General features: G+C 47.5%; 1 protein-coding gene across 1 annotated transcript in view; it reads left to right on the forward strand.

Moving 5' to 3' along the window:
* Positions 1 to 27,810, forward strand: part of kif25 (kinesin family member 25) — a 248,505-nt gene that overhangs the window by 22,576 nt on the left and 198,119 nt on the right. Inside the window, exons 4-6 of the mRNA XM_038803315.1 lie at positions 8,312 to 8,450; positions 12,929 to 13,032; positions 20,246 to 20,334. Coding sequence (XP_038659243.1) covers positions 8,312 to 8,450; positions 12,929 to 13,032; positions 20,246 to 20,334 — 332 coding nt within the window. The remainder of the gene's footprint in view (positions 1 to 8,311; positions 8,451 to 12,928; positions 13,033 to 20,245; positions 20,335 to 27,810) is intronic.

The raw sequence follows: 27,810 nt of genomic DNA on the forward strand, positions 1-27,810 counted from the left end.
AAATATGAAATACAGCCCCAAGCATATCGGAAAAGGGATGCTTAACCTGTACTTCACATCGTCACTCGGGAGAAAGAGGATGTACGTACAAAATTCAGAGAGAGCGATTGTGAGATTCGTGAACAGTGTGATATAGGGAGTGAAGAGGTGTTGGAGGTTTGGCAGGCTTAAAAGTGACAAATGCCCAGATCCACATACGAGTTGTATCCCAGGCTGCTGTGGGAGGAAAGGGAGGAAATTATAGGGGCTATGACCCAAATTTCTATTTCCTCCATAGCCACGGGAGGTGCCAGATGATTGAAGGACAGCTAATGTAGTTCCACACTTCAAGAAGCGTGGTAGAGACAAAAGAGTTACAAACCAGTGAGTCTCACATCAATGATAGGGAAACTATTGGAGAAAATTCTGATGGGCAAAATCAAACTCCACTTAGAGAGGCATGGTTTGAGCAGGGCCAGTCAATATGGCTTTGTTAGAGGGAGGTCATGCTGATGAATTTGATTGAATTTTTCAAGGAGGTGATCAAGTGTGCAGATCCGGGCAGTGCAGATGATGTCGTTTATATGGATTTCGGCAAAACCTTTGACAAGGTCCCACATGGGAGATTGATAAAGAAGGTGAAAGCACAAATTACAGGGTAATTTGGCAAGTTGGATCCAAAACTGTCTCAGTGGTAGAAGACAGAGGTGGTGGTAAAAAGCTGTTTGTGTGACTGGAGGCCAGTGTCCAGTGACATACCACAGGGATCGGTACCAGGTCCCTTATTCGTGCTATTTATAAACAATATCGATAAGAATGTAGGTAAAATGATAAGTAAGTTTGCAGATGACATAAACATTGGCAGGGTGGTTAGTGAGGAAGAAGGTCTTAGGTTACAGGAAGATATGGACAGATTGGGCAGATGAGGGCAGATATAACTTAACCCTGAAATGTGTGAGGTGGTGCACCTTGAAACGAGTAACAAGACAACGGAGTACTCAATGAATAGCAAGACATTAGCAAGCTCAGAGGAACAGGGTGCTTGTCCACAATCCCTCAAGGTGACAGGACTGGTTATTAGGGTAGTTAAGAAGGCATATGAGGGGACTTCCGGTTGGGGCTATGTGAAGCTAAGCCGCACGTTCGGCAGCTTCCTCCAGGAACGGAATTTTGGGCTCTTTTAAGGGCCCCTGGTGGTACTTGCTCGACGGTTCCCGACATGGGAAGGTGTCTGCAGCGGATCCCCAGTGGTCTATGGTCTTGACCAGGAGCGGGGCCAGCAGAATAGCGGTGGCAGCGCCTAAGAAAAAGCGGGGGAAGAGAATCAAGATGGCGGCTGGCGGAGGCCTCGAGGAATGGAGGCAGTGGGCGCAGGTGTAGCAGGAGACTCTCCAGCGCTGTTTTCAGGAGCTCAAAGTGGAGCTGCTGGACTCGCTGAAGGCGAATACGGACAAGCTGCTGGCGACGCAGACAGCCCAGGGGGTGGAGATCCGGGAGCACCGACAACAAGCCTCTGAAAGAGAGGATGAGGCCGCGGCCCTCGCGGTAAAGGTGGAGATGCACGAGGCGCTCCACAAGAAATGGCAGGAACGGTTCGAGGAGATGGAGAACCGGTCGAGGCGGAAATATTTGCAGATCATGGGCCTCACGGAGGGGCTGGAAGGGTCAGACCTGGGGGCCTATGTGGTCGTTTTGTCGAACTCGCTGATGGGAGCTGGGTCCTTCCAGGGGCCCCTGGAGCTGGAGGGGGCCCACAGAATACTGGCCAGGAGGCCCAAACCGAATGAGCCGCCACGGGCGGTGCTGGTGCGGTTCCACCGGTTCGTTGACCGAGGGTGCGTGCTTAGGTGGGCCAAAAAGGAGCGGAGCAGCAAGTGGGAGAACACGGTAGTGCGGATCTACCAGGACTGGAGTGCAGAGGTGGCCAAGCGGAGGGCCAGGTACAACCGGGTGAAGGCGGTGCTCCACAGAAAGAGTGTGAAGTTTGGCATGTTACAGCCGGCACGTCTGTGGGTCACCTACAAGGACCGGAACTTTTATTTTGAGTCCCCGGAGGAGGCGTGGGCCTTTGTGCGGGCCGAGAAGTTGGACTCTGACTGAGGGTCGGGGGTTTCTAAATAACTGTGTTAAATTTTGGTGGGACGGGTCTCTGTTTTATGCTGTTTCATGCTGTTTTAAGCTGGTTGTGTGTTGTTTCTAGGGTGGGTGGGGTGCTGTCTTTTTTTGCGGGAGCGGGGTCGGGGAGAGGTAAAGCGTGGGCTTTTCTTCTGTTTCCCGTGCTGAGGGTGGATGGGGGCGGGGTCGGAGCTGAGAAGCACGGGCTTTTTTCCCGCGCAAGAGCGGGAGGGGGAGGAGGAGGGTCTGCTGATGGGTCTGGGGGAGGAGGAGTAGCCCCACGTTGGGAGGGGTCGGAGGTGTGGCGGGAGCTGCCGGGGTCAACAGAAGTTAGCTGGCTCACAGGAGTGCTACGGAGGGAGTAACGCGGCTGGGAGGGGTCCTAGCCTGGGGGGGATGGGAGGGTGGGGGTGGGTGTGGGGGGGGGGGTGTGGGGGTGTGGGGGGTGCGGGGGGGGTACCGGGTTGCTGCTGAAATAGCCAGGAAGGAGCTGGAGTCTGCAGGGGGGGTCGGGGTGGGGGTTTGCCGCCGTGGGGAACGGGCCGAGCGAGGGGCGCTGGCCTGGAGCGGTCAGGGGACGGGTTATGGCTAGTCGGGAGGGGGGCAGGGAGCCCTCTGATCCGGCTGATAACTTGGAATGTGAGGGGGCTGAATGGGCCGGTCAAACGGGCCCGGGTGTTTACGCACCTGAAGGGGCTGAAGGCGGACGTGGCTATGCTCCAGGAGACGCACCTGAAGGTGGCGGACCAGGTTAGACTGAGGAAGGGCTGGGTAGGCCAGGTGTTTCATTCGGGGCTGGATGCAAAAAATCGGGGGTGGCGATTCTGGTGGGAAAAAGGGTATCGTTTGAGGCGTCAAAGGTGGTGTCTGACAGTGGAGGGAGGTATGTGATGGTGAGCGGCAAGTTGCAAGGGGAGCGGGTGGTGCTGGTGATTGTCTATGCCCCAAATTGGGACGATGCGGGTTTTATGCGGCGCATGTTGGGCCGCATTCCGGATCTAGAGACGGGGGGCTTGATACTGGGGGGGGGACTTTAACACGGTGCTGGATCCCCCATTGGATCGATCCATGTCCAGGACGGGCAGGAGGCCCGCGGCGGCTAAGGTGTTGAAGGGGTTTATGGACCAGATGGGAGGGGTGGATCCATGGAGGTTCACGAGGCCGAGGGCCAGGGAGTATTAATTTTTTTCCCACGTGCATAAAGCCTATTTGGATCGATTTTTTTGTCCTGAGCAGGGGGCTGATTTCGAGGGTGGAGGATGCCGAGTATTCGGCCATAGTTATTTCGGATCACGCCCACACTGGGTAGACCTTGGGCTGGGGGAGGAGAGGGACCAGCGCCCGCTCTGGCGCCTGGAGGTGGGACTGCTGGCGGATGAGAAGGTGGGCAGGTGGGTTCGGGGTTGTGTCAAGAGATACTTAGAGGCCAATGATAATGGGGAGGTCCAGGTGGGGACGGTTTGGGAAGCATTGAAGGCGGTGGTTAGAGGGGAGTTGATTTCCATCCGAGCCCATAGAGAGAGGGGAGAGCAAAGAGAGAGCGAGAGGTTGGTGGGGGAGATGGTGAGGGTGGACAGGAGATACGCGGAGGCTCCGGAGGAGGGACTGTTGAGGGAGCGACGTAACCTTCAGGCCAGGTTCGACTTGCTGACCACCGGAACGGCGGAAGCTCAGTGGAGGAAGGCACAGGGAGCGGTGTACGAATATGGGGAGAAGGTGAGTAGGATGCTGGCGCATCAGCTTCGTAAGCGTGATGCGGCCAGGGAGATTGGTGGAGTGACGGATAGGGGAGGCAATGTGGTGCGAAGGGGAGTGGACATTAATGGGGTCTTCAGGGACTTTTACGGGGAATTGTACCGGGCCGAGCCCCCGGTGGAGGCGGGGGGGAATGGGGCGCTTTTTGGACAGGTTGAGATTTCCGAAGGTGGAGGAGGGACAGGTGGAGGGGCTGGGGGCGCCGATTGAGCTGGAGGAGCTGGTCAAAGGGATAGGTAGCATGCAGTTGGGGAAGGCGCCGGGGCCGGATGGGTTTTCCGGACGAATTTTACAAAATGTATGCAGACCTGGTGGGCCCGCTGTTGGTTAGGACCTTTAACGAGGCAAGGGAGGGGGTGGCTTTGCCCCCGACTATGTCAGGGGCGCTGATTTCCTTGATCCTTAAACGGGACAAGGACCCCCTGAAGTGTGGATCATACAGGCCGATCTCGTTGTTAAATGTGGATGCCAAGCTGTTGGCGAAGATCTTGGCTACAAGGATAGAGGACTGTGTGCCAGGGGTCATTCATGAAGACCAGACGGGGTTTGTGAAGGGAAGGCAGCTGAACACCAATATACGTAGTCTTCTGAATGTTATCATGATGCCGGCGGTAGAAGGGGAGGCAGAGATAGTGGTAGCATTGACGCGGAGAAGGCCTTCGATAGGATTGAATGGGGGTACATGTGGGAGGTGCTGGAAAGGTTTGGGTTCGGGGAGGGGTTTGTCAGTTGGGTGAGGCTGTTATATGAGGCCCCGATGGCGAGTGTAGCCACGAATAGGAGGAGATCGGAGTACTTTCGGTTGTACCGGGGGACGAGACAGGGGTGTCCCTTGTCCCCCTTGCTCTTTGTGTTGGCAATTGAGCCTCTGGCCATGGCGTTGAGGGAGTCGAGGAATTGGAGAGGTCTGGTGCGGGGCGGGGAGGAGCACCGAGTGTCATTATACGCAGATGACTTGTTGCTATATGTGGCGGACCCAGTGGGGGGAATGCCGGAGGTGATGAAGATCCTTAGGGAATTTGGGGGCTTTTCTGGGTACAAGCTTAACCTGGGTAAGAGTGAGCTGTTCGTCGTGCACCCGGGGGATCAAGAGGAGGGGATTGGTAGGCTCCCACTGAAAAGGGCAGGGAGGAGCTTTCAGTACCTGGGAGTCCAGGTGGCTAGGAGCTGGGGGGCCCTTCACAAACTTAACCTCACTAGGCTGGTGGAGCAAATGGAGGAGGAGTTTAAAAGATGGGACATGTTGCCGCTGTCGCTGGCGGGCAGGGTGCAGTCCGTCAAGATGATGGTGCTCCCGAGGTTTTTGTTCCTGTTCCAGTGCCTCCCCATCCTCATCCCAAAGGCTTTTTTAGGAGGGTCAATAGGAGTATTACGGGATTTGTATGGGCGCATGGGACTCTGAGGGTGAGAAGGGTGTTTTTGGAGCGGGGCAGGGATGAAAAATGAAATGAAAATCGCTTATTGTCACAAGTATGCTTCAATGAAATTACTGTGAAAAGCTCCTAGTCGCCACATTCCGCCGCCTGTCCGGGGAGGCTGTTACGGGAATCGAACCGTGCTGCTGGCCTGCTTGGTCTGCTTTCAAAGCCAGCGATTTAGCCCAGTGTGCTAGGGGCGGGCTGGCGTTGCCCCACCTCTGTGGGTACTATTGGGCTGCAAACGCAGCGATGGTGCGTAAGTGGGTAATGGATGGGGCAGGGGCAGCATGGAAGAGGATGGAGATGGCGTCCTGCGTGGACACGAGCCTGGAGGCGCTGATAACGGCGCCGTTGCCGCTCCCTCCAACGAGATATACCACGAGCCCGGTGGTGGCGGCTACCCTCAAAATTTGGGGGCAATGGAGACGGCATGGGGGGGAGGTGGGGGGCTCAATGGAGTCCCCGATACGGGGGAACCACCGTTTGTTCCAGGGAGCATCGATGGTGGGTTTCTTGGCTGGCATAGGGTAGGTATTAGGAGGTTGAGGGATCTGTTTGTGGATGGGAGGTTTGCGAGCCTGGGGGAGTTAGATGGGAAGTTTGGGCTCCCCCCGGGGAACATGTTTAGGTACATGCAGGTTAGGGCGTTTGCCAGGCTGCAAGTGGAGGGGTTCCCTCTGCTGCCCCCACGTGGGGCACGGGACAGGGTGCTCTCGGGGGTGTGGGTTGGAGGGGGGAGGATTTTGGACGTGTACCACGTCATGCAGGAGGTGGATGAGGCCTCTGTGGGGGAGCTGAAGGGTAAATGGGAAGAGGAGCTGGGTGAGGAGATTGAGGAGGGGACGTGGGCGGATGCCCTGGAAAGAGTGAATTCCTCCTCTTCCTGTGCGAGGCTTAGCCTCATACAGTTCAAGGTGCTGCACAGGGCCCACATGACCGGGACGAGGATGAGTAGGTTTTTCGGGGGCGAAGACAGGTGTTCTAGGTGCTCGGGGAGCCCAGCGAACCATGCCCATATGTTTTGGGCGTGCCCAGCGCTGGGGGAGTTCTGGAAGGGGGTAGCAAGGATGGTGTCGAGGGTGGTAGGATCCAGGGTCAAGCCAGGCTGGGGACTCGCAATTTTTGGGATTGCAGTGGAGCCGGGAGTGCAGGATGTGAAAGAGGCCGGTGTTCTGGCCTTTGCGTCCCTAGTGGCCCGGCGGAGGATTTTGCTTCAATGGAAGGATGCGAGGCCCCCAAGCGTGGAGGCCTGGATCAATGATATGGCGAGGTTCATCAAATTGGAGAGGGAGAGAGGGGAGGAGGGTGGGAGAGAGAGGGGGAGGGAGGGAGGGAGAGGGGGGGGGAGGGAGAGAGAGGGGGGAGGGAGGGAGGGAGGGAGAGGGGGGGAGAGGAGAGGGAGGGGGGGAGGGAGAGAGGGGGGAGAGAGAGAAGGGGGGAGAGGAGGGGGGGTTTGTTGCGGGGGAAGGGAGAAATGTGTATATGTGTTTATTGAATATGCCGGGTGTTTTCTCTATTTCTTCTTTTTGTAGTTACTGGGGGGGGGGGGGGGGGGGGGGGTTTGGTTTTGGGGGTTATTGTGTTTTTTTCTTTTTTTTGTTGTTATTACGGTTTTCTTGCTGTTATTTTATGTTTTTGAAAATCTTAATAAAATTTATTTTATAAAAAAAAGGCATATGAGACACTTGCCTTTATCAGTCGTGGTACAGATTATAAGAGCAAGGAGGTTATGTTGGTGCTGTGCAAAATCTTGGTTGGGCCACAGCTAAAGTACTGTGTGCAATTCTGGTTACCTCACTGTCGGAAGGATGCGATTGCACCGAATAGGCTGCAGAGAAGATTCACCAGGATGTCGCATGGGATGGAGCATTGAGCTCTGAAGAGAAGCTGGATAAGCTTGGGTTGTTTTTTTTCGAGCAGAGAAGGCTGAGGGGGTACCTGATTGGGGTGTATAAGATTATGAGGGGCATAGACATGGTGGATAGGAAGCCACTGTTCCCCTTAGTTGAAAAATCAATAACGAGGGGACATCATTTGAAGGCATGTGGAAGGAGATTTAGAGGGGATGTGAGGAAACATTTTTACCCAAAGGATGGTGGGAATCTGGAATGCACTGTAGAGGCAGGAAACCTTATGTGGATGAGCATTTGAAATATCGTAACATTCAAGGCTATCGGCCAAGTGCTGGAAAGTGGGATTGGTGTAGATTTAATGTAGTTTTGTTGGTGCAGACTTGATAGCCAAAGAGCCTCTTCTGTACTGTATGACTCTGAATCTGTACCCTCACCTTTACCTTTTGATGCCCTTTTCCCATTCAAACGATTACGCTCACCCACTCTGGTCACCCTTTTGGTATGGGCCTCATCTCCCTCAAGTCCAAAAAACAGAGATTTGTTATATGTAATAGCATAGCCTGAATTTGCATGTTTATCTCATTTGTCTCCTATCTACCCTTCTACCCTCTCTGAGCACGTCTTATCCACGAGTCCTGCCTCTGCTCCCTTGACCCTATTCCCACCAAACTACTTACCATCTGACCTTCCATGCTAGTCTCATGTTAGCTGCCAATTTAGCAGTAGGAGACAGTTGGGACGTTTTCTTTCTAAATGTCACCCTTTTTTCTGGAATTAATTGTTGCTTGTGCTTAAGATGCTGACAAACAAATTTTCTTATACTAATTTATGGATGATGCGAGGTTAATTCGGGCAAATATTTGAAGCATTTTTAAATATTTTGTTTCTCTATTCTCCATGACAGTGCCTCCACCTATTGATCTGCTCTCTCTTCTGCAGCATAAGTTGTTGTTCCCTCGATACAGTTCAGTAATTTCTTGCAAGCTATCCTAATGAATGAAAGGCTTGGATAGCATGTCACTTTTTCAGCAATATTAAAGATTGATATGATAGAATTTTTGAAATAGAAGTGATTAATAAAAAATATATAATAGTTGAAACTTCAGTGCAAGTTAGAAAATGTCTCACCATACATTTTGTTATAATAAATGTGTTTGTATTATGAGGGTCTCTTTTTCTACTGATATGCAGGTCTTGAAGCAAGAGTTAAAATCACTGCATTCATTGGCTATTGATCTGTCTGATCAGTTTCAAGAAAAATGCAAAGCGACCTTGAAAGAATTTTTAACTGTTACTGAGAAGCAGCATTTACTGACTATTGATACGAATAGTAAGTATCATTATTTTTATTCATTCCTGGGATGTGGGTGTCGCTTGTCAGGACAGCCCATCCCTAATTTCCTTGTGAAGGTGGTGGCAAGCTGCCTTCTTGAACCACTGCAGTCCATGTGGTTTTGGTACATCCACAGTTCTGTTAGGGAGGAAGTTACAGGATTTTGACCCAGTGACAGTGAATAAATGATGATACATTTCCAAGTCAGGATGGTGTGTGACTGAGAGGAACTTGCAGTTGGTGGTGTTCCCATTCATCTGCTGTCATTGTCCTTTGAGGTGGTAGATGTTGCGGCTTTGGAAGGTGTTGCGGAGAAAAGTACAGCTATTTGACCTGAGTGTGCTTCACTCTTCCAATCACGAGAAACCAGATGAAGACTCTTAGAGTTATACTTCGAGATTCGATTACAGGAAATTAGCATATGCCAATCACTTGTTACTAGTTACCTATGTCAAATCATGACTATCGATTAAAGTTACAGCATTCATAGTATATGAGAATAATTAACCAATCGCATTAAAGGTCCGCATGTTTAATTAAACTCTCCAATCACTACAAAGGTATGTTGTCTTACAATTAGTGATATCGATGATCCGATATCTGGGGTGTAGTTATCAATCACCTTCCTCCCTGCTGTTTCATGGCTCTTCTTGAGGTACGGATGCTATCCATCACCCCTCCCTATCATCAGCAGACATCCTGGAGCCAGAGCAAATGGTAACTGTTATAACATTGGTATAGAAACCTTGTGCAGTTTCCTGTCCAGAAGCTGGACCCAACTAACAGATTGTCCTTGTGTCTTTTACAAATTGGTACTTGTCTCTCACAGTTAGCACTGAAGATTTTAACTTCTCCAGTAAATAATGGAACTAGAATTTTTAAGCTGGCTGCAGTGTAATATCTAAAGATGCCCAAATTGTCCTCTTCAGAAGGTAATGTCTACGGATCCTTGGTGAGTTCCTGCAGTGCATCTTGTAGATGGTACACAGTGCTGCTACTGTGCATCGGTGCTGGCGTGACTACATGTTTGTGGATGGAGTGCCAGTCAAGCGGGTTTGTTTTCTCCTGGATGGTGTCGAGCTTCTTGAGCGTTTGGAGTTACTCTCATCCAGACAAGTGGAGAGTATTCCATTACACTCCTGACTGCCTTGTAGATTGTGGACAGACTTTGGGGAGTCAGGCGAGTTACTCTCCACAGGATTCCGAGTCTCTGACCTACTCTTATGGCCACAGTTTTTATATGGCTGGTCCAGTTCAGGTTATTGCTGAGTAAATGCTACTTGATGGCACTGTTAATGACCCTTCCTTCACTTTACGATGATCGAGAGGAGACTGATGGGGCATAATTGGTGAGGTTGGATTTGTCCTGCTCTTTGTATCCAGGGCATAATTAGGCAGTTTTCCATTCTTCTAGGTAGATGCCAGTATTGTAACTGTACTGGAACAGCTTGGCTGGGGGTGCAGCAAGTTCTGGAGCACAGGTTTTCAGTACTATTGCCGGAATATTGTTAGGGCCGATAGCCTTTGCAGTATCCAGTGCCTTCAGCTGTTTCTTGATATCACATGGAGTGAATCGAATTGGCTGACGACTGGCATCCTCAGGAGGAGGCTGAGATGATCATCCACTTGGCACTTCTGGCTGGGGACTGCTGCAAATGCTTCAGCCTTGTACTTTGCACTCATGTACTGTGCTACCTCATCAGTGTAAATGGGTATATTTGAGGAGCCTCTTCCTCCTGTTAGTTGTTTAATTGTCGATCACCATTTATGATTGGGTGTGGCAGTACTGCAGAGGTTAGATCTGATCCATTGGTTGCAGGATCGCTTTAGTCTTATTCATTGCTTGCTGCTTTCACTCTTTGGCATGGAAGTAGCTTCACTAGGTAGACACCTTATTTTTAGATATGCTTGGTGGTGCTCCTGGCATGCTCTCCTGCACTCATCATTGAATCAGGGTTGGTCCCCGGCTTGATGGTAAAGGTAGAGTAGGAGATATGTCAGACCATGAGGTTAGAATAATTGATAGTGTGGTATATAATTACTTTGCTGTCGCTGATGGCCGACAGCACCTTGTGGATGCTCAGTTTTGTTAGATCTGTTCAAAAGCTATTCCATTTAGCACTGGTAATGAATTAAGTATATCCTCAATGTGAAGATGGAACTTTTTCGGCACAAGTACTGTGCAGTGGTCATTCTTATCAATGCTATCCTTTAGGACTTAGCCAGCCCAGTCAGTAGTGGTGCTACTGAGCATCTCTTGTAATGAACTATAGGAGTCCCCAACCCAGAGTGCCTTCTGGGTCCTTGCCACCCTCAGTGCTTCTTCCATGGTGTTTAACATGGAGGAGTACTGATTCATGGCAGGAGGGGTGGCACAACTCCCAGAGAAACTCTCCTCTCTCTGTGCCGCCGCCACCTTTGGTGAGTCAATCCTGTGTTAGGTGGATTGCTATGGCATCTCAGAGGGTATTTAAGAGTTGGCCACATTGCTCTAGGTCTGGAGTCATGTGTGGGGACAGACCAGGCAAGGATGGTTGTTTTCCTTCCATGAAGGGTAATAAGGTTTTTTTTATTATTCGTTCAGGGCATCATCAGCATTTATTGCTAATCCTTAATTGCCCTTGAACTGATTGGCTTGGTATTGCCATTTCAGAGGGTATTTAAGAGTCAACCACATTGCTGTGGATCTGAAGCCACATGACCAGGTAAGGATGGCAAATTCTGTTCCTTAAAGGAAGGACATTAGTGAACCTGATGGGTTTTAACAACAATTGACAATGGTTTCACACTCCATTATTAGAATTTTTAGACTGCAGATTTTAAAAAAAATTCAAATTCCACTATCTGCCTTGGCAGGATTCGAATCCGGGTTTCCATAAAATTACGTTGGATCTGGTTACTAGTCCAGTGACAATACCACTCTGCCACTGCCTCCCTGAATAGATGGATTTTTATGACAATGCCTCCATAGTCATTATTACTGAGACTACATTTTTAATTCCAGATGTATTAACTAAATTTAAATTTAAGTTCTACCAGCTGCCATGGTGGGATTTGAACTCGTTCCCAGAACATTAGCCTGCCCCCCTGGATTACTATTCTGGTGACATTACCACTATGCCCCTGCCTCCCATAATTTGAAAACAAACATTTAAAAAATTATATTGCAAAATATAATTGTCAATATTTAATTTTAATTATTTTCTAGAGCAATGCATGTGACCTGTTTTGGGGGACTTAGCGGATAAGTGGGACTTAAATCCATAACTTTCTAATTGAGGGAGGGCGCGCGACAGAGGGAGCAATTGAATCACAGCTAGTACTAAAAACTATACAATACTTTAGATTAAAATCTCAAGTCTTACTACAGGAGGAGCAGGCTAGGTTACAATATTAAATATTCTCTGTGTGCAAAGTTTTAAACTGAGGATTCTTAGGGAGTTGAGGTACAAATACAAGCATAAAATATGGCATAGAAACTGCAGTCCTTTGCTTTGCCATGTTTTTTAACCAATATGTTGGAATAAAACTGCTCAGCAGGTGTTAGTTATTTTTTACTGTGCTGGTTGCATTCAAAAAGACAAATTAATAGTTTAACACTTTGCATGTACTTGTATATTTAAAAGTTATCATTGGAAATCTCTGTTTTTAATTAAGTTGCATATTTTATCTGTTAACATTGCTGATCGGAACAACTCAGATAGTGCCTCTGCCCCCTAGTCATAAAAACAAAGATAGATTTTGATCTGATATCTGTCAATGTTGTTAGCTCAGCTTCATTGGAGCAGTGGCAAGGGAGCTTCAATTAGTCCTGTTGTCCTTGGTTACAGAATGAAGGAAAATTAGTCACTGTTCCCAACTTTGATTGTAATTATATGTTAATTGGATTTAATTGCATGCAGGTGGTGAGCATTTGCTGGGGACTCACATGTGCTCTGATAAGTTGGAAGAGAGGCTGAAATGCTTTGTTGACCCCCATAATCACATTTTAATTGTTGCAAGTTTTCTCTGGGTTTTGTTCTTTGGTGATGATGCCCCTTTAGGGGGTTATACACTTTCATTAGTTTGTTTGACCTTTTGTTAATTTGCCTCTTTTTTGTTAATATGTTTCACGCAAAAGAATATAAATAGGAATAGACTGAAACTGCGGTGATTGCGTTGGGAAGTATATGTTTGTAATGTGTATCTCTGTAAATAAATGTTCATAAAAGCATGGAACGATTGGTGCAAATTCTATCCTTCACCACCCAGCTATTTGTAGATATAACACTGATTACTATTCTGCTCTGTAGGACAGGGTGTGGTTGTGGTGCCTGTTGATGCCTATTGAGGCTCAGGCAATAATGATGGGCATGGTACTGGAATGCAAGAAATGCTTATGGAACTGTATTTGAAGTAATTACTAGGACAGGAAGAGACAAAATAAGCAGGGAAAATTTCCAATGAAATACAATGATACTCATCTATGACCACAGATCTCCAAGGACAAGTCTTTCAACTTGAAAAATCTCTTCAGGAAGTTAGTGGCAAATATACTGCAGAGAAAAATAAAAGGAAGATGCTTCACAATGCACTAATTGTAAGTACTTGGCTTATATTCTGCACTTTTTTCTCAAAATCAATAGGTAGAAATTCTATTCGCAAAAACATAAAATACGATTTTAGTTTTAGTCTAATTTTGCCATTAAAATAGCTAAGTAATTTGCTATGCCAGCAAGTTGGCTGTGGTTTAGTTGGTAGCACTGCTGCCTCGAAGTCACAAGATTCTGGGTTCAAGACCCACTCCAGGATTTGAGCACAAATATCAAGATTGACATTCCAGTGTAGTACTGAGGGATCATTTTGTGCATAAGATGTTAAACTGAGGCCCCATGTGTCTTCTGGTGCAGGTGTAAAAGATTGCATGGCACTGTTTTGAAAGAGCTGGAGAGCAATCCTAAGTGTCCTGGATGATATTTATCAGTGTTCCTGAGATTTCTGATGGTCATGAAAAGTGCAATTGAGGCTCAGGCAATAATAACAGGCATGTACCACCACCAGCTGGTTGGAGGTCATTGTTGCTTAATTTGTATGCTATCTCTTTATGTTGCTCATTTAAAGCATACTTTAGTATGATCTTGTGGCAATCTATACATGCAAATTGCTGCAATACAGCAAATTTACAGTATCAATATATCACTACTGGCTATATGGGGGCCGGGTTAGCTCAGTTGGCAGGACAGCTGGTTTGTGATGCAGTGAGGTCAGCAGCGTGGGTTCAATTCTCGTGTCGGCTGAGATTATTCATGAAGGCCCCGCCTTCTCAATCTTGCCCCTTGCCTGAGATGTGATGATCCACCGGTTAATTTATCATCAGTCAGCTCCCCTCCTCATCTGGGACTATGCCGACTTTTCTGGTGATATTATATCAATTGCCGTACTGATACTAAAAGGTGTAGACTCATCAGATATATTTTTAATACTTCTACTACTACTTCTTAGAACTTCTTTAAGATGCAAGAAACCTTTTTCTCTCTCCACAGAACCCCTTATTTCCAGTTGTTTACATAATATCTTTTTTGCCTTGCCTGCCGTAAGAATTTGTGGTGATATGTCTATGGGCTATATCATAGTTGAATGGTGTGCGACCTCCAACCAGCTAGTGGTGGTACAGACACACCATGTGGTCTCTAGACCAAAATCATGTGACCTGTGACTCCGCTATCAAGGGAGAGACATCCGGCCACCTTAAGTAGAAGATTGAGATGGTAATAACACATGCATGTGAATGGTCAGTGCTAGATGCAAGTTCCAGAGGAGTAATTAGCAGACTCCATGATAGCGTACTCAGTATCAGATTGCTATCTTACCACACAAGACTCAATAAAAGATTCTTGTTTGGACAAGTCGCAGTGTTTGGTGCATTCCTTCGTAAAGTACAAAGGACCAAACACAACATGGTACCACGAGTGCTGAAGATTTAAAGATAGCAACGGCAGTGATAACATTAGGCATTTGGCTTGAAGACCGGCCTGGTGAACTGCAGCCTGAGGTGACCCAACGTGTAAGAAAATTATGAAGCTCGAGATCGACGGACTGGCCCCCCACCATCTTCAGATGTCCGGTAACGTAGGTGAGAACTGGCGGCTGTTCAACAGCAGTTCGAACTTTATGTTGTGGCCGTAAGCCTACAGGTCCCGCCTGATGAAAGGCAAATTGTGTTGCTGCTAACAGTGGCAGGACCACAAATGCTCAAACTGTACAACTTATTTGTGTTTGATAATGAGGAGGATCACAAGAAATTTGGTGATGTTATGAAGCACTTCGATAAGCATTGTTCCCTTAAGAAGAATGAAACGTTTGAGCGCTATATTTTCCGTATGCATACCCAGAGACCTGGCGGATCATTTGACAGTTTTGTCATGGTCTTGAGGCTGAAGGCCCAGTCATGCAATTTCAGTGACCTGAAGTCTTTGTATATAGTAGAGGACCCTGCACAGAACCTTTCTTGGGTACCACTAATAACTTTCTTTCAATTTAAGTACATGCTGGTACCCTTAATTCCTACTCTGGGCGGAATTCTCCCATGCTTCTGCTGGTGGGTTCATTGGTGGGTGGAGTGGGGAAGATTTCGCTGGGAGGCCCAAAAATTGGATATATGTCAGCATGAAGTTCCCACAGGATCTGCCACTGGTGTCTGCCATAGCGAATCGATAATCTTTCTGGAGACCAGTGTGAAACCAGTTTGCATCCCGCAAATGGGATACAAATGTAGGCCCGACTGGAATTTCCCCTACCCACTCCCAATACTCCGCAACGTCAGCGGGAAAACACGCCAGTTCAGAACATGCCTGGACCAACGTGGGTGCAAAAAGGTGGGACCCTAGCTGAAGAATGTCTGGGGCTGACTCCGGAGTTCGAGATGGAGGCTGCCAGCAACCCTGGAGCATTGGTTGGACAGCTGGTCCGTGATGCAAAGCGAGGCCACCAGCGCTGGTTCAATAACCGTACCGGTTGAAGTTATTCATTTAAGGCCCGCTTTTTAAACCTTGCCCCTCGCCTGAGGTGTGGTGATACTCAGGTTAAATCACCACCAGTCAGCTTTCCATCTCAAAGGGGAAAGCAACCGATAGTCATCTGGGACTATGGCAATTTTACTTACCTAGTGAGTTTCTGCAGTGCAACTTGTAGATGGTACACACTGCTGCCACTGCTCATTGGTGTTGGAGGGAGTAAATGTTTGTGGATGGGGTGCCACTCAAGTGGGCTGCTTTGTCCTGGTTGGTGTCAAGATTCTTGAGTGATTTAAAAGGTGACACGGCACAGTGGTTAGCACTGCTGCTTCACAGCGTCAGAGACCTGGGTTTAATTCCGACCTCGGGTAACTGTGTGGAGTTTACACATTCTCCCTGTGTCTGTATGTGTTTTGTCCAGGTGCTCCGGTTTCCTCCCACAGTCCAAAGATGTGCAGGTTAGGTGGATTGGCCATGTTAAATTGTCTCTTAGAATGGGGTTTCAGGATTAGATGGGGACATTGAGCCTAGGTAGTATGGTTGTTCAAAGGGTTGGTGCAGATTCGATGGGCCGAATGGCCTCCTGCACCATCGAGATTCTCTAAGGTTACAACAGTTGATACCCCCCCCACCCCAAAGCAGGTTGATGGATCTCTGTGTCTATTCGGAACTCTGGATATCCGTTGTCCCTTCTGAGTTCCCAAATAACAGAGGTCAAGTCTGTGCATTTTGGCAAAGTCCATTGTACTTTATTTGTCAGCTGTGCCACTGGTAAACTTACTTTCAGTACAAAATTTAGAAAGTTTCCAACTAGCCCTGCAGCAACTAGTCAGATTGATTGTCTTTAGCAAATTCAGTATTCAGTTACAGATCATACAAATTCTTCAATCATAATACACAGGATAAAATAACTAAATCATTTAAACAAAAGAAAGATGGCGATTAGCAAAAGCAAGCAGTAAAGGAAATAGGTTTCAGAAATGTAGATGGGGTGATTCCGGGATGAGTTTTTCCATCCCAGTATGTGATTCTTAAGGAGATTATTATCTTAAGGTCTAGCTGCCTTTTTGCTTCTGATTGGCTTTAACTAATTTATAATTTACTCAATTCGGCCAAATGTCTGTCCATCAATTTAAGAGATATATGTATTTAAATTTATTGGTGCAAATTTCCTAGTTCATCGTTGCCGATTTTCCAAATTATCCACACCTGCATCTAACATCAAGTAAAGAAAACAGTTTTCGTTAAGACATGATCACCCTAGACTGGCTGTTACCATAGAAACGGGACTACGCGCTCTTGGACAGCAACACCAGTTCTTACCATACAATGGGGCCTTTTAGCTAGTTGGTGTCACTGACCTTGCAGCCTCAAGCAACTTGCAAAGGGGAAGTTAAAGTGTATGATCTGGATTAACCCTTAGTGGATTCCCAGCTATTGTTGCTTAATATGATTATAGTTAATTATTCTTAATGAGTTCTCATTTAACTATTTTACCTCTATCATCTTCCCTTACTCTCATGGTTATAGCTGACTTGAAAAGCCAATTTCTATCACAGGTGGAATTTCCATCTTCAATGTCATCAAGGGGGTCCTACTTTCAGCCATGAGATCCAGCTTCCTTCTTCAACAGTGGGTCAGTAATGACAGACGCCTTTACATTTTGGCATGCAGGCATGATGGTGGGACACACACTATCTAACCTGCCTCGCGATGGACGATGGCATAGAACACCCACATGCATAATTAATGATATTGGGCAGAACATATAGCACGGTTACCTGTTGACCTCCACAGCGAGACTCGCTTCCCAACCCTGCCCTGGAACTTAGTCCCAGATGGGAGAATTCTGCCCTCTGTCTTCTACAGCTTAACCAATCTTCTAGTCAGGTCAATAATACTACCTTCAACGCCATGAGTTTTAATTTTAGCAAACTGTCACTAATGGAATGGTATAAGCATCAAGCATTTTTTAGAATTCTGTGTAAACAATTGGGGAATGTCTGTGGATGTCTATTACTTTAATTACTTTAGAAAAAAATTATTAGGTTTAATTAGAAATGACCTGACCATTATAATTCCTATGCTGGCTCTCTGCAATCATTTAAATTTCTTCAAGACATTCCATAATTATAGTTTCCAAGGCCACAGCAGATATTAGACTGACTGGTCTAAATGTTCTGGTTTCTGCCTCCATCTTTCTTAAATAATGAGAGTTACACTTGCAGTTTTTCAATCCATAGGACCAATTGCTGAATTGAGAGATCTGAGTGGTTGGCACCTGTTGCTTCACAGGGTCCCAGGTTTGATTCCCGCTTGGGTCACTGACTATGCGGAGTCTGCACATTCTTCCCGTGTCTGCATGGGTTTCCTCTGGGCGCTCCGGTTTTCTCCCACAAATCCCAAAAGACATGCTTGTCAGGTGAATTGGACATTCTGAATTCTCCCTCTGGGTACCCGAACAGGCGCAGGAGTGTGGCGACTAGGGGATTTTCACAGTAACCTCATTGCAGAGTTAATGTAAGCCTACTTGTGACACTAATAAAGATTATTATTAAAGTATCTGTAATTTCCTCACCTATTTCCTTTTAAATGTTACTGTTAGATTATCAACTGTGTCTGTCTCATTACTCTTTACTAAATCATACATGGCTTGCCCTCTTGTAAGTTCTAGAACACATTGCTCCTAAAACTAACCTTAAATGCCCGCAAGAAAGTTAATGGGCAGAATTCAATTCTTCCTACGAAGCTGAGCTCAGAAACAGGTGGCCAGTTTAATTGTGCCCAGAAGGCAATTGTGGCCCTTAAGTTCAATTTAACCAGTGGTGCGCGGGCTGTACCATATGGACAGCCAACAGAATGTTGTCTGGCTGGGGGGTATCCCATGTCCAAGGGAGAGACCATCTCAGTGAACCTACCTTACCTGCCTTCACCCTAGGCTCTAGCAACAATTCTGCAGCCTACTGTAGTACATGCAGTGACCACTGCTCCCAGTAACACTGCCAGTACTGGAAAGCTGATGGTCTCTGGTCAGCATCTCCTGAGTAGGAAATCTGCATGGCAATGATCCTGATCAGGTAAGTGGTTGTTTGGCACTAAGTTGGGTCGGGAGGTAGATTGTCCGTGGTAAGATTGCCACTGGCTCTTCAGTCAGTGGATGGGACCACCACTGCAAGCATTAAATTCCACACACTATCTTTTTGACTTGAGCTACTCTGATTATCCCTTGCCTATATTAAAATTAGAGTCTCGCAGTAAAAAACTTTGTTTTTGCCACAAACATCTCTATTTTCTAAACTAATGCATTCTGCTACTTCATTGCTGCTATCAAGAAGCCTTTATATAACTTCCATTACAATTTTAAGTCCTCTTCTATTCCTCAATTCATAGAATTGCCACTGATCTTTCGTGATAATTTTGTAACAGTTTCTTTAATGAAAAAGGCTACTAATATTCATGATCATCTTGCAGTTATGTCTCAGTACTGGCTTCTGTCATTTCTTCAGACTATATTTCTTCCTCTAATTCACTCAATTTAATTTTTCTACACTGCTTATTTTTTCTTAGAACTCTTAATTCAGCAAGAGACCCAACCTGTCCTTCTGCCCTATTAAAGCAGGGTAGGATGGTGTGAGTAGTATCCATCCAAGATATTATCCTTTCCCATCCCTTAATTGACTATATAGGAAACATAATCCAATGAATATCTTAGTGAACAAATTTGCTTTTGAAGTGACGACGTCAAAGAGGTAATAGGGATACTGTGACAGCTACTGCATGAGGACCTGGTCATGTGAGTGATTTTTTAAAAAACCTTTGCCTGATTTTGATACAATTCTTTGCATGGTAAGACCTCGACAGTCTCTAAATGTGTGAATAACATAAGAGTTCAATATTGCTGTTCAACATGAGGCTTCTCTTAGTTTTAATTTTCTTAAATTGTAAGCTACAAATCACAGCACATTAGAAAGTCATCGCTGTACCTTGCATTGTTGAAATATGAGCTTATGCCACTGTTACTCTGATCTCTTGATTTTAACCATCCTATGTTGGGAAGGAGTTGAGTAGAAGCCAAGCCCTAGTCCACAAGGTAGGACGAAAATAGAGGAATAAGTAAACCATTCTCGACTGCCATCAAGCATTTCGGGTGCAATTTTCCCAAAATTGCAGTGTTGGATCAGGCGAGAAACGCTGTGTGAAACCCGCTGCTCCACAGGCACCTTTTCTCGCCTGATTTAACAGCACTATGCAATTTCAAAATGCTGCTGAGGACCACACAGCCAGCTGGAGGGGTGGCAACTGAGATTGGCTGCCTTTTTAAAGGGCGCCCCAATTTCAAAGGGGGGGGGTGGATGCGATATGGTTGGATGCTCGGCATCAACCCCAGTAATTATATTTAAATTTATTGAAGTATGGAAAGGGTATAAACCTGAGCAGGTCAATAGCAAGAGGAGGGGAAGACCTCAAATTGCGCACCTAGTATGTCAGATCGACAAGTGAAGAGTTGCTTTGAGGGAGACATGGGAGCAGATTACTAATTTGTCATCTCCGTTAGCATTTGTGTGTGAAACATGAAAAAAAAAGGAAAAAGCCAAATGTCATAACAGCAGGTGTCCAGTGTATAACTGAAATTCAAACTAAGCATTTTATCTGAGTATTATGGTAACTTCACAAGGCTGTTATAACTGTTCACAAGATTGATATTGTCCTAGCTATTAACGTAATGCATTAGAACCTGGATTCATTTATTTTCTGCATGTCAGAGATCGGCTATAGTCTGCTGAATATTTTTAATTTCAGGAATTGCGTGGAAATATTAGAGTGCACTGTAGAGTGCGCCCTTCTTTGCCATTTGACTCTGGAAATGATGACACAAGCATTTCAGAAAGGTAAGACATGCTTTTTTGCGGTCTCACGTTAGTTCATTTTGCAGAATCTCCATAATAGGAATGATATATTTATAGCATGACAAATTTACACTGATAATTACCATTATAAATGTGAACACCAGAATCTATAATCAAAAGATGGTAGGAAGTGCACAAAGGCACAATGTTTCTAATATACTAAATAAGTTGGAAGTAAAGTTAGATGATTTTAAAAGGAGACCTAAATTACACCTGCCTCCCTGGTCCAGTTATTGCCCACTCGTTTTCCTTATTTCAGTTGAGGATTAGACTTGGTTTGACTGGGCAATGTTATAGGAAATTTTTTAATTTAAAAATAACAGTTTAAATATAATCACATAATTAAAATTGTTTGTACAGATGTAACAACATAGTTACAAGCTCTGGAAAGTAAGTAGAACAAAGAAAAGTACAGCACAGGAAAAGGCCCTTTAGCCCTCCAAGCCTGTGCCGATCATGATGCCCTAACTTTAAAAAAAAACCTTCTGCCCTTACTAGGTCCGTATCCCTCTATTTCATCCCTATTCATGGACCCATCCAGATGCCTCTAAAATGTTGCTATTGTGTCTGCTTCCACCATATCCTCTGGCAGCGCGTTCCAAGCACCCACCACTCTCTGCATGAAAAACTTACCCCGCACATCTCCCTTAAACTTTTCCCCCTCTCATCTTGAACCTGTGCCCCCTTGTAATTGACACTTCCACCCTTGGAAAAAATCTCTGACTACCCACCCTGTCTATGCCTCTCATAATTTTGTAGACCTCTATCAGGTCTTCCCCCAGCCTCCGTCTTTCCAGTGAAAACAATCCTAGTTTATTCAACCTCTCATCATAGCCAACACCCTCACAACTAGGCAACATCCTGGCGAACGTTCTTTGCACTCTCTCCAAATCGTCCACGTCCTTCTAATAATGTGGTGACCAGAACTGCACGCAATACTCCAACTGCGGCCTAACCATGGTTTTATATAGCTGTAACATGATTTCCCAACTCCTGAACTCAATGTCTTGGCTGATGAATGCAAGCATGCCATATGCCTTCTTAATCACCGTGGCCACCTGTGTTGCCACTTTTAGGGTACTGTGGACCTGCACATCCAGATCCCTCTGTATGTTAATGTTCCGAAGGAGACTGCCATTTACAGCATAATTCATACCTAGATTTGATCTTCTAAAATTCATTACCTCGCATTTATCCAGATTACACTCCATCTGCCATTTGTATACCCAAGTCTCCAATCTATCAGCAACATTTTCCTCTAGATCATTTATATATACTACAAACAACTTGCTAACGACGCGAACACTCCCGTCCAAACTTTCTCCAATTTTTCGTAGCCACAGAACATATGTGTGTGGTTTGCTGATCCGTACCAACACTTTTTACACTCGTATGTCACTCCCACTCATTCTTGCCCGAGCATATGTACCCTGCGTATCACCTTAACTGTATCAGGCTCATCCTTGCGCCGAGGTGGTCGCATTTACCCTTTGTAGTGCCTCACTCCATATTCCCCAGTTTATCTCCCCACCCAGCTTCCCCCCCCACCTTTTCTAATCTTCACCACCTGCTCACCTCCCTGCTCTCCCAGCCACCTGTATATGTCTCCGATCCTGCCCTCCCGTTCCACATCCGGAAGCAACAGTCGTTCCAGCAGCATGTACCTCGACAACTTGGGGAACTCTTTCCAAACCTTTCGTGCAAAGTTCCTTACCTGCAGGTACCTAAATTCACTTCCTGTCGGGAGCTCTACCCTCTGGCGACTAGATACTTTTCACAGTAACTTCATTTGAAGCCTACTCGTGACAATAAGCGATTTTCATTTCATTTCCTTCAATTCATTTATACTGGCAAACCCTTCCTCCAAATACAAATCCCTCACCTCAACCAGCACCCCTCCCCCCTCAGCTGGTTCCAGATCTTCACCATGGACTGCACCATCGGGCTCCCTTAAGCTAGACCCCCTACAGGATTCCTCCTCCACCCTAACCCATCACCTCACCTTCTCCATATCGCCGTCCAGTAGTAATGTAGCAGGTTCAGCAACGCCAACCTACCCTGCTGCCTCTGCCTTTGAACAGGGTCCTCTTGACCCGTGGCACCTTCCCTGCCCATACAAAGTCTGGAATAATTGTGTCCGATTTACGAAAGAAGGCCTTCGGTATAAAGATCGGGAGTGTCTGGAACCCCAACAGAATGTTCATCTTCACCACTTGAATGCTCCCTGCCAATGTCAAGTGCAGCGTATCGCACCGCTTGAGATCCTCCCTAGCCTCCTCCACCAGTTTTGTTAAATTCCATTTGTGAAGCATCACCATTCCCTCGATATCTGAATCCTCAGGCCTCTAGTCTTGAACCTGTCTCTAGCCACCTTAAATGGCTTCTCTCCCTTAATTGGCTTGCCGAACCAACTCATCCACCGGGAACACTTTGTTTTTCCCTACATTTAACTTGTATCCCGAGAACGCCCCAAGCTTCCCCAACAGGCCCATGATCCTCTCCATACTCTCCAGCGGGTCCGAAACATACAATAGTAGGTTGTCGGCATTGAGCAACATCCAATGCTCCCTTTGTCCCCTCGTAATCCCTTGTCAGTCTGCCGAACCCATAAGAGCTATTGCCAGAGGCTCTATAGCCAGCGCAAACAACAGCGGCGACAGCGGGCATCCCTGCCTTGTTCTTCTGTGTAGTTCAAAGTTCCATGAACCCATGTCATTGGTCCGCGCACTCGCCCTTGGTGCCACATATAATAGGCGCATCCATGCCACAAACGTCAGCCCAAACCCAAACCTTCCCAGGACCTCAAACAGGTACCGACACTCCACCCAGTGAAATGCCTTCTCTGCATCCATGGACACCACTACCTCCATTACCTGATCTCCCGATGGGATCATAATCACATTTAACAGCCTCCTTATATTACTAGAAAGCTATCTGCCCTTTACAAAGCCTGTTTGGTCCTCGGCAACCATCCCCGGGACACAACCTTCCATCCTTCTTGCCACCAACTTGGCCAGTACTTTCACATCTGTATTTAACAGCGATACGGGCCTATACGACCCACGTTCCAACAGGTCCTTCCCCTTTTTGGCATTAACGTGATCGTTGCCTGCGTTATCGTCTCCGGCAGCTTCCTCCTTCTCCAACGCCTCATTAACCGCCCCCAAGAGATGCGGTGCCAGGTCCATCACAAACTCCTTATAAAATTGTGCCGGGTAGCCATCGGGCCCCGGGGCCTTCCCCGACTTCATACCCCTTATGCTGTCTAATATCTCCCTCAGCCCCAGGGGGCTCCTCTGGCGCCTGCCTCGTCTCGACCTCTAGCTGTGGAAACTCCAGTTCGTCTAAGAGCCCCCCCAAGTCCGCCCTGTGCAGCTCCTTATAATATTCCCTAAATGCCTCATTTACCTTCCCCGGCTCCCACACAACATCCCCTGCCCCCGTCCGTATCTTCCCTGGACACTGCCTGCCTCCGCAGCTAATACACTAACATTCGACTCGCCTTCACTCCGTATTCGCACTGTACCCCTCTTTCCCTACGCAGCTGTCCTACCGCCTTCCCCGTCGTCAGCTTATCAAATTGCCCCTGTAATTTTTTCCTCCACACCAATCCCTCTGTGTTAGGCACCCTTGAGTACTCCCTATCTACCTCCACTATCTCGTTCATTAGCCGTTCATATTCCTCCCTCCTTTCTCTATCCGCATGTGCCTTGAACGAGATACTCTCCCCTCGGACCACCACTTTTAGTGCTTTCCAAAAAGTGGCTGCAGAGACTTCCCCATTTTGATTCAATTCGACATAATCTTTAATCACAACCCACACTTTGTCACAAAACCCTCTATAACTAACAACCCCAAATCGAGCCTTCATTCCGGCCTCTGCTTCCGTCCCGATCTAAGCTGAATCTCCAGCCAGTGGGGCTCATGGTCCGAGATTACTATCCTCACGTACTCTGCCCCCTCCACCATGACCAAAATCTTCCAGTTCACCACAAAAAAGTCAATTCTGGAATATACCCTGTACACATGTGGAAAAAAAGGAATACTCCCTTTCCCCTGGTTCTTGAAGCCCCACTGGTCCACCTTCGTCATAAACCCACCCAGCTCCTTTGCCATTTGTATCCTGGGGCTCAATCTATCTACCCTCGGCTTGAGAACACAATTAAAATCTGCTCCCATAATCATCTGGTGTGTGGCCAAGTCTGGGATTGCTGCCAGAAACCCCTCATAAAACCGACACCATCCCATTTTGGTGCATACACATTCACCAACACCTCGGGCGTCCCTTCTAATACCCCACTCATAATCACATGTCTCCCACCTCTCTCACTTCTTTCGTCCTCACAAACACCGTTTTCTTACTCATCAGAATTTCCACTCCCCGCGACTTTGAATCCAACCCCAATTGGAAAACTTAACCCGCCCATCCCTTCCTTAGTCCTTCACGCGGAGGTGCGTCTCCTGCAGAAAGAACCCCTCACTTTCAAGCTCCTAAGGTGCGCAAAGACCTGAGGTCTTTTGATGGGTCCATTGAGCCCCACCATCGTCCCCTTTTGGCTCTATCCCCGTTTAATTTCACCCTATACCTGGCTCATCCGAGATGGCCCTTTTCTCCGCCCCTGACCCCCCCCCACCCCCAAGGAAATCTCTCTGGCCTTCTCCAACATTGCTCGCCAGCATGGCAACCCCTGCCCAAAGGCTTCTCCCACTGACACCCCACCCAAACATCGACACATTTCAACTCGCAGGTCATCCTCCCCAAGAACAAACAAACAGATAAAAAAACACAGCCCCAGGCAGCAGGAGTGGGGGTAGGGACAGCAATCCCCTTACAATTCCTTCTCCCCTACTTCCCTTTGTCAGTCCTACAGTAAAAAATATAAAAAACCCTTCACATCGGAGGAGAAAAACAACCCACTCTCTCCAATCACCACTCCACCCGTACCCATTACTACAAAATGCCAGCACCCCTGTCTCCCACAATTGTTCAGGTCAGTTCTCCCCCAGTTTATGCACCTTGATAAAGTCTTTGGCCGCTTCTGGGGTCTATTCCCGGCCTTGATACGTCACCCAAAGTTTTGCCAGGTAAAGCACCCCAAACTTGATCGGCCGTCGAAATAGCACCACCTTTGCTTTGTTGAACCCCGCACGCTGATTTGCCAGCTCAGCTCCAATGCCCTGGTATATTCGGATCTTGTTCCCCTCCCATTCACAGATGTGCTTCTCCTTGTCGCACCGCAGAATCGTCTTTCTCCACGAATTTATGGAGCCTCACGATCACTGCCCGCGGCGGCTCAACCGCTTGAGGCCTCTGCCTCAGCGACCTGCGTGCTCTGTCCATTTCAGGTGCTTTATCTAGCACCCCTTCTGCCACCAACCATGCCAGCATTCTCGAAGCGTACCTCGTGGCACTCGCACCTTCCACTCCTTCAGGCAGGCCCACTGTCCGCAGATTCTGCCTTCTCGCTCTATTTCCCTGCTGCTCCACCTTTGCTCTCAGCATCTTACAAAGTTCTCCTAAAGAGCCCCACCTCTGCCTCCAATGCCACCGCTGTGGTCCAACATCACCCTCTCAATCTCTTGGATCGGCGACATCTGTGCCTCCAAGCATTTCTCCACCCTCTCCATCAAGCCCTTCAGGGGTGCCACAGCCCTTCGATGGCCTTTGATTAATCCTCCTGCACCTCCTTCCTCTGCTGGCGGAACTCTTTCTCGATGAAAGCCATCAACTGTTCCATCTGGGACTTTCCAACTTGCACTAGCCCCTCCCCCTCCGCCATCCTTCCACTGGCTGCTGCACCACAGGTCCCTCCCAACTCTTGGCCAGGTCTTTTGTCGAGTTTGGTAACTAGCAGACAAACCACTCCCGGGGCTAACTTCTCCTCTGACCTTCAGCTACACTTTTCTGTCGAAGTTGCACCAAATTTTGGGTAAAAAGAGCTCTTTTCTAGGCCTTCAAGCAGGAGAAACCTCTGTGCAACCATTAACACCATATGCCACCGGAAGTCCCTTTTTCCTTTTGACTAAGATTACAATTTCCCTTGTCATCCATGGTTCCCGAATCTTGTCATTTCTATCCTTCATTTTTATGGGGACATGCCTGTCCTGCACTTCAATCAACTGGCCTGGCCTTTAAAAGCCTCCCACATTTCCTGCCCACAAATAGCTGCTCCCAATCCACATTCCCCAGTTCCTGTCTAATTTGATATAATTGGCAGCACACTCATGTTCAATTCCGGCTTTGGGTGAGTCTCACCGTGTCTTTGTGGGTTTTCTCCCAGTAATCTGGTTTTCCCTCACAGTCCAAAGATGTCAAGAGATCCAAAGGTGCAGGCTAGGTGGATTGGCCATGATAAATTCCCCCTCCGTGTCCAGGATGTGCAGGTTAGGTTGCAGGAATAGGGCGGGGGGAGTGGGCATCGGGTGGGTGCTCTTTCAGAGGATCAATGCAGACTTGATGGGCTGAATGGCCTCCTCCTGCACTGTAAGGATTCTATGGCTCTTCCAACAAACCGAACCAACCCTTCACACATGCCAAAGGAGAGGAGTGTAAGCATGCAGCTTTGGTTGAGGGCAAGGTACGAGAAATTGGTGCAAGGGCCTTGGCAGATCAGGTGAGAGTGGGATAATAGGGAACAGTGTTGGGGTGGGGGAGGGGTCAGCGGTGTCAATCATGGAATTCTGGGGGCAAACCAAAGGTATTGGAGGTAGGAGGGAACAGTAGCAGTTAAAGAGAGCAGTGGCATGTGGTAGGGTGTGAGGATAAGGTGGTGTATGAAGGGTCAGTTTGGTTTGTTGGAAGAGCCTTGGCGATGTATGCGCATCTCGTGAATGGGCAGGATAAGGGTGGGCCAGTGGACCATGATTGGGGTGGGTTCGTCAGGGAGGGAGGGCATGTGAATGGTGACATTGATCGGCTGCAGGGTTAGGGAGGGACTTGGTTCTAGAGTGATGGTTGGGAGGTTAAAGTTACACCCTTGTGGCCGGGGGGGATTGATTTTAAGTGATGGGTGGCAGGATGTGCAACAACAATTTAGAATTATTGTACACCATACTACCGGAGTGAACTCAGAACTTCTTAATTTTACATGCCCTACCACTGCGTCTGGGTACTCTCTCAACATCTGCAGCTGAGGTGGAGGCAGCCTGTGGATCAATATGCCCTGTTGTCTCTGATGACTTTGGTGGGATTCCTCTCGAGGCCCGAGGGCTCCCCTATCTTTGGATCTCCTGCTCTGGGGCAGGTGCACCCTCAGCAGTTCCAGAGGCTGAAGCTGATGGAGTCGCAGACCGAGGGAACTCGGGATTCTGGAACAACCTTGGAGAGTCTTGAGTGAGGCCCCAGGGGTGTCTGCTTGATGCTCCTCTTCCAATTGGATGCCTGATGTTCCCCTCTCTGACTCCATGAGAAGAAGGGGCACCTGGAGGGAGGACAAGGTGCCTTGTTACCTCTCTTTT

The sequence above is a fragment of the Scyliorhinus canicula genome, chromosome 1, assembly GCF_902713615.1.
Source record: "Scyliorhinus canicula chromosome 1, sScyCan1.1, whole genome shotgun sequence".
NCBI classification, from domain to species: Eukaryota; Metazoa; Chordata; class Chondrichthyes; order Carcharhiniformes; family Scyliorhinidae; genus Scyliorhinus; species Scyliorhinus canicula.